This window comes from Lytechinus variegatus, chromosome 17, assembly GCF_018143015.1.
Source record: "Lytechinus variegatus isolate NC3 chromosome 17, Lvar_3.0, whole genome shotgun sequence".
Classification (NCBI taxonomy): Eukaryota; Metazoa; Echinodermata; class Echinoidea; order Temnopleuroida; family Toxopneustidae; genus Lytechinus; species Lytechinus variegatus.
Window position 1 is genome coordinate 11,626,569 of NC_054756.1, and position 8,043 is coordinate 11,634,611.

General features: G+C 37.0%; 1 protein-coding gene across 1 annotated transcript; it reads right to left on the bottom strand.

Moving 5' to 3' along the window:
• Positions 1 to 1,288: 1,288 nt before the first annotated feature.
• Positions 1,289 to 6,870, bottom strand: LOC121430895 (glutathione gamma-glutamylcysteinyltransferase 2-like). Its single transcript, XM_041628323.1, has 3 exons — positions 6,675 to 6,870; positions 4,555 to 4,618; positions 1,289 to 2,750 (listed from the first exon to the last, which is right to left on the bottom strand). The coding sequence occupies exon 3, from the start codon at positions 2,721 to 2,723 to the stop codon at positions 2,043 to 2,045; it is 681 nt and encodes a 226-aa protein (XP_041484257.1). The 5' UTR covers positions 2,724 to 2,750; positions 4,555 to 4,618; positions 6,675 to 6,870; the 3' UTR covers positions 1,289 to 2,042.
• Between the last annotated feature and the right edge of the window lie 1,173 nt (positions 6,871 to 8,043).

Here is an 8,043-nt window from a genome sequence, read left to right on the forward strand (position 1 = left end):
TTTGTAACACGGTAATCTTTTTAATGAAATATATCATTTTTAGATCAAGGTCAGAAGGTAGAGTTCCTACTCAAGAAGAGAGTATTCAGAGAGTTGTAGAATATCGAAATGAAGAAAAAGCAATAGCTATTAAAAGGAACAAGTTAGACAAGCATTTATTAAAATGGGAGAGAATGTACCGAAATGGCAGGACTGAGGGCGATATCCAGGTGTGATTTGGGAGAAAGTGACTGTGTAGGTGTGTGTGAGGGTGTATGTGAGGGTGTGTGTTTTGGGGGGAGGGATAATGACGTTTTCCTTTGGGATGTTTTTTATTTACTCGTCGATTTCTTTTTTTTGATTTGCTTTGTTTTTGATGAGTGCAAGCCAAGTAATCTCATATAGTTTTAAATCATTGTTGAATATTTGATACATGAAAGGAAAAGCGTTAGGCATATTATATGTATTTTTTAAGGGGATCCTAGTGTTAGTATATCTATTTGTTTATTGGCTTGTTTTAGATTGGGGTCTCCTTTGTTTGTTCTTTCTTTGTGTTCCATGTATAAATCGCCCTCCACAAATGTGCAAGGGAAGACTTTTTGTTTGGGGCGGGGGGGGGGAGGAGTGGTGTTTCAACCATTTTTATAACTGATTTCATTGTTTCTCCTTTAAGTTATATATGATTAATGCTTGTATTAAGTTAGTGAAAAAATTGAAAATATGAAATGTAAAATACTATATTATGTGTTTTGAAATGTTAAATTGACATGTTATATTTTTGTTCATGGAATCAGAATAAAACAGTATGAAAAAAAATATACAACTAGTTAACGAATTGTCACTAGACTCACGTTTTATTACATTTGTATACATCCGGCCAATTTCATTTTCCCTAACGTATTTGGAAAATCTTTTTCCGTTAACAAATTTGATATGAAAAGAGAATAAAACCTTTGGAATAAGTAGGCTTGTGTCGAAACAGAAAATCAAAGAATAAGAACATAGTAAGCTTAAGAAAAATCGGACAAAATAATAAGTTATGAACATTTGAATATTGCAATCACTAATGCTATGGAGATCCTCCTATTGGCAATGCGACAAGGATGTGTGATGTCACATGTGAACAACTTTGAAATACCATCAAAATGTCTCTTTCTGCTTTTTCTTGTGGTGATACAAACTCTTTATCCATGATGTATTCTTTAAAAAATCTGTATTACATGCCCTCCTATAGAGAGAACACATGATCTACTGATAGATGTGATGAAAGAGGCAATTTAAGTGAAACACATACTTAATTAACGGGGAGAGTTGTTCACAAGTGACATCACACATCTTTGTCGCATTCCCAATTTGAAGATCTCTTGAGTGATCGCAATATTCAAATGGTCATAACTCTCTCATTACTTGTCCAATTTTCCTCAAACTTTCGTAGATATGTTTCTTTGATTTTTCTGTTTCCACACAAGCTATCTTGTTCCAAAGTTTTCAAGGGAAACAAAAGTACACCCACAAAATTGTGCCCAAAGGGACCCCAGAAAATTAGTAACTAATAAACAAAATTTCTGTTTTAGTTTGTTGTTATTGTTATTGCATCCAAACAATCTTCCGAAATCAAAGATGAACAGGGACTCATTTCTAACCCTCTCCGACTCTTGTCTTGCATGTGATCACAGTTTACATGTGGGCAATTCCATAAAATATGGAATCCGACCCCATACATGTGGGACCTTTATTATTTTCTTTTTCTGATTTCTTGTTCTCTGTAATGCTCTCAAAAGACCATGACTTGGTCAGTTTGAGAAGTGAAGAATTGAGAAAAATGGAGTTGGACGTACAAAAATGTTGAATATTTTATGGAATAGCCCATATTAAAACAATCAATGGATAGTAAAATATCTCTAGACAATTACTAATATAATGTGCATTAATATATAAAGGAAATATTTTTTGTCGTGAAGACCACTAACATAATAAAAAATGTGATTGATATGAAATACGTTTAAGTGCCTTTCGGATCATAATGCTCCTCATGCAGATATCATCATCATAAAAAACGTTTATTAAGATGAGTCTTTGAGTTTGTTCGGATTACTTGTGACAATCAAATACCCTCGACTCTTTTTCGTTTTCGAGTCCAGTGTATTGATCAAAGGGAAGAGATCGGCGACTGTCACCCAAACATACGGATGATCATCCCGTGTATCCAAGAGCAGAAACCGATCTGATTTCTCGTGGTAAGCCGCCAACGGACTGAAGTGACCCCACTTAACTTTTGAATAGTGGTAAAAATTGAGAATGACTCCCGATTGGTTGCTCGATAACGCTTCCTTTGCCAATCGACGGAATTCCTCGGCGTCGCTTTCATTCCCGAGTTTCGTGACGACTGAAAGTCCGTGCAACTTCAACAACAGTTCAATCTCAGTGAGACTCGCACCTTGAAATCTCTTATCAAAATATTCTGCAGTTCCGAGCACTGACTTTGTCTCCTCGTGGTCAAAGATGTTGACTTCGGTGTAGCGGATATCGGAAACGTCGCAATGGTCGTGCAACGAAGGATCAGGGTATTTCAGTGCGAGGGCGTGGAAGCTCATGATGTGCGCAACAGATGTGAGGCCACAGAATCCATTTTTCAGCTGCTTGTTGGATAGTCGAATTAACAAGGTTTGCTTGATGGAGGATTCTCGTAATAATGCTTGACCTTCAGGAGAATCGAGTGAAACTTTCGGGATAATATCCAACATCTTGTTCTTTAAAGCTACTTGCAATTCCTATTGGAAAAAAGTAAACACCAAACATAGAAACACGATAGTAAACATGGTAAATAATTAAAGCTGATAGAATGATGGCTGCAATCCACTCACAAATTAAACTACTAAAATAATGGTTATTAAAGTTGCCACAGTCTGAAATTAATCATTACGATAAATAAAATCAGACAAATACTGAAATTACATCTTATTGGACAAGGAATAGCTGAAATTTTCCATCTTTTTGGTGAACAAAATTATATGATAATGCTATATCACCACTTTAATTTTGATAATTTATTACAGGATTTTTTTTTCAAGTTATGTCCTCCAAGAGTGAAGAAAACAGTCTGGCTTGTGATTTTAGGTCTAAGATTATATTCATTGTTGAGATCGCCTACTGGAAAGGTCGGTCACAGTGTCCCACTGCACTGGCGTAAAGGCGATGGTGGGGGGGGCTTACCTTACCCCCCCCCCCCCCCCCCAATTTTTCAAGACCCAAAAAAAGAAAGAGGGAAGGGTAAAATATGATATTATTTTTAGAATGTTGTTTTCGAAATCTTTATAAAAAAAGAAGTTTTAAAAAAATGATTTTTTTTTTTACTTTTTTAATTTTACGCGATACGCCATATTTAGCCCCCTTCAAAATTTTCGGCTCATTACGCCACTGTCCAACAGTGTTTTCACAGAGTGGAACACAATGTGAGATCACCTTCACATCGTTGAATTTGAGCACCGGACTCTTGACTAAGTTGGCAGAACGTCCGTCTGTCAACCGAGGAGATGGCAGTTCAAGCCTAGGCAGCGTCAGACGAAAAGTGTAAATCACATTTTCACATAGTCGACCATGTGAGCACACTGTGAACTGTAACACAGTCGAGATGTCCACATAGCGTGAAATGTCTTCACACTGTTAGATTCGATACTATTTGAAAACGATGTGAATTCCATTTTCACATAGTCGACCATGTGAGCACGCCGTGAACAGTCACACTGTCGAGGTGTCCACAGTGGGGAGATATATTCACACTGTTGGATTCGATATTATTTTAAAAGGATGTGAATCTCATTTTCACGTAGTCAACCATAACTGTGAACACGCCGTGAACATTCACACTGTCGAGGTGTCCACAGTGTGAAAATGTATTCACTCTGTTAGATTCGATAAAACGATGTGAATTTTATTTTCACATAAGTCGAGTTGACCATGTGAACACACTGTGGACACATTGTGTGACACTGTTCTTTCCAGAAAGGTTTTTTGTGACAGGGGTGATGTATCATAATATAAAATAATTATTTCATGTTATAACAAGAAAAAAAAAGTTGGAATATGACATCGTCACCAAGAAGGAAACTACATTCACTCATGCATTTACGACACAATGAACTCAGGATTAACCTTGACCACGTACGGTCTAACTCTGTGCTACAATATTATGGGGATCCAAAAATTCTTTTTATATTGTTTGTGCTTTATCATTTTTTTCCTTGATGCTTTGAAAAAAAAGAAGAAAACTACTTCAGTTATAATTCCCAGAAAATTATTAACAATTTGAGTGTCACGTGAATTAATAAAATATATGTGTACTGTTAGGAATTTGTGCCCCGATTGGCTCTCCATAGTTAAACCAAAACTTCATACCAGGGTTTAATCTAAACCGGTGTTCAGAATACGGGTGAGAGGGTTTAGTATTTAGTCTCCACCATGGCACATTGGCCATAGACTTAGTATAATTTTGTCTCAAATTCAAGTCTGTACTTGAAAAGCAATCATTGATCAATTAATTAGAGTTTTTTGTGTTTGTTTTTAATCTAAACATACCTGGAATAGTATTGGACTAAACGCTTGAGACCCCTAGAGAAAACGTCTTTTAATTTGTTGATACCTGCAGAAAGAAAACAAAAATTGTGAACAAGAATCGTTGACTGGCTGTTATGAAGAAAATGAAATTAAAAAAAAGTTGTAAACACTTGCCAAAAATTGGATAAATTCGGGTCCTTCTACTTTTGTTTTAATTAAAAAGAAAATCGTTATACATGACACCCCAGGAGTGGAGTGAGTCATATGCCCGTATTCTGAAGTCAGGTTTAACTTAGACTCGGGTTTATAAAGTTGTGGTTTAAGTATGGGAAGCCAAAAGTATCATTTTTTTTATTAATTTGTACGTTTCTTATGTTTACTGTGCTCTTTCCTGATTCATTGATAGTGAAGACTATAATCTATATATACTTCCTTGGCAATTATGAATGATTTGAGAGCCAAATGAGATGAAATATGATATATCTACGGTTAGTGATTTATGTAACAATTGGTTGTCCATACTTAAACCACAACTTTAAACCTGAGTTTAAGCTAAAACCGACTTCAGAATACGGGCCATAGGGGATAGGCGATAGGGGGTGATTACCCTCCCCCCCCCTTTTTTTAAATCCTTTTTCATATCTAAATAAATGCATTAGTCAATTATACAATAACTAAATAAATGCAACCATGTTGTATGGGTGTTGTATCAAGAAGGCTGTGCTTTCAAATGGGTAATGTATTTTCCAGATTGATTATACACACACACACACACACACACACACACACATATATATATATATATATATATATATACATACATGAATATATGCCTATATTTTTCTTTATTACAATCGTGACTCTTGAGAAGGGTGCATAGAATAAAGGTGAACAGTCCTGTAACTCCGAATCGTTCATTTGCACTATGTACCATTTCTATCATACTAAATAGGTTCATTATTGCGGATTGAAATAATCGCTAGAGGGTATTCATTTGTCTCGCAATCTACTATGGTCAACAAGGAAATTCGTGATCACTCTCGCAAAAAGTGTTCACTGGCTTTCTAGGAAATTCGTGATCACTCTCGCAAAAAGTGTTCACTAGCTTACAAGTTCACGAGCTTTCGAGTGCCGCTGCAACTCTTTATCAAGTCACTTGTAAGCTAGTGAACACTTTTTGCGAGAGTGATCACGAATTTCCTAGAAAGCCAGTGAACACTTTTTGCGAGAGTGATCACGAATTTCCTTGTTGACCATAGTAGATTGCGAGACAAATGAATACCCTCTAGCGATCATTTCTATCATGTCTATCGTGGCCATGACAGCAAGTATGAATGTCGCTACTCATTTTCTTCTTCATGTATGTACACCGTAATTTTTGTGAAACATGACCTATCAACGTACATTTTTTTAATATGTTATATGATTTATGTGGATTGAGACATCAAGCAGTAATCCCTTCACCGAACCCTCCAAAAAATTGCAAAGTCACTGTCAACATGCAATCCTATATTTGCACATTGGCGATGAGGAGGAATGTGAAAAATAATGGCGTTGAATGGTCAATTCATATTCAGATATTAAAGTCGTATCATGATAGATTACATGTATTCTCGAGCCATGATAGCCTTTCCGTGATATTCATGTTTTGCGTTATATATTGGGATGTGATACTAAGGTTGAAACGGGAATATAATGGACAGAACTGAACATACAATAACAAATTAATTGCATATGGCTATTAAGACAATATTGGCCGCCTCTGAGACACCGTATAAAAGTATGGCAAGCTATCAGCTGTAATTATCAGGGCGTGTTAGCAAGGCTAGGAATTTAACTCAAGCACAATACATTCGAAAACCAATTAGGAATACAAAAGCATCCCAATCATGACTACACGGGGTTTGATATTCCATGTGGCGTACTTATAAACCCTTCGGAGCCGACGAAATAATGATTGAATAAAAATACGTTCAAAGACTGGTTAACACCTGCGAAATTGTGGTCGGCCTAGCTTTCGACGGTACGGCTACATATACATGCATGCAAACAAACAAATCTATTCCTTTAAAGTGTTTATCATCATTATTGGTTACCTACGTTGCATACACAATGTTACGTTAAGATACAGGCCTACTCACCCAAAATCAACCGTATAATTTTAAGAAGCCGTCATTCTCAAATCTAGCGAAGAGCGAATATTATGAAACACTTCGGGGAAACACTGCACTGCTACCGTAGTTACGTAGTTGGATGTTCGACAAGTCCACGAAACAGAATGAGGCAATAGGCTTACTAATGTACGTTCATATATCGGAGGGGACAAAGTACATTTTCATTTACCGCCTACCTTGAAAAAAGGTAGTTGTATTGGTAATCTGTTGTAAATTCAAATAAGGCAGTATACATGTACAGGTACACATTACATGATACATGTTCATAGAATGCGAAAATGTGACGTGGCATCCGGCGTGGCATCCGTTATGTTTCACCGAGGCAAATTATTACACGTTTTCCATACTTCAAACTCTTTAGATCAGGCACTAGGCTTTTTCCAGGGATGGAAGCCCCCCCCCCCCATGCACCCACTGCAGATTTCCCTGTATCCCAAGGAATGCAATAATAGTTATATCTCCGGCTCTATATGTGTGTGTGTTTGTTTATTTCAATAGGGCTCTTGCTACTCAGCACTGTTCCAGCATTATGCCAATGACAGCAGCTATATAGGAGTCGATCCCTGGCGTAAGGCTGTCTCATTGGCACTCTACTCGCGTGTATTTTAGGGTTATGCCCCCCCCCCCAAAAAAAAAAATAGTAATAAAACATCGCGAGGAAGAAAAGCGAGTAAAACAAAGACGATTAAGGGGAAGAAAGAACTTTACATATTTAACTCTTTGCACGCTGATTTAATTTTGGGGGATAATAATGACAATATTGTTTCCATGCCCCCCCCCCCCCCGGCCAAGCTGCTTGTCACTTTCAAATCAATCGTCGTACATAATTATGGAAACATTTCTTTTTTCTGAAGAAGCACTTCAACATTCATCAATCAACATCCAGAAGCTTGTCAGACATACAATGGAAAATGGATTCAACTACGATTATACATCGCTCTGAAAAGAATGATTGCATTCCCAGAAATGAAACCCCAAACCTCGCAAATTTCAGTGCCATTTGATCTTGTCCAAATAATTTCATTTAACACCGCCCTCTACGTTAGACAGTGTTTAAAATCTATGAACTCGCATGAGACAGGGGGACCTCAAACTATATTTTTACGATGTGAAAGTATCCATGATTTGAAAATAATTATGTTCAACCCGGAAGTTAAATGGCACCAGGAGTTCCAAAGCGTTTAAAAAGTTCATACTCGAAGGCCAGAACAAAGGTTGGTTTATCCCCACCCCTCCCATGTACCTTTTTGATCTCTTCTCTTGTATTGGGGGCAAGAGGGTCCTCTGGATATACCCCGTATAGGAGTTTAAAAAAATGACACCTCACAAATTCCCA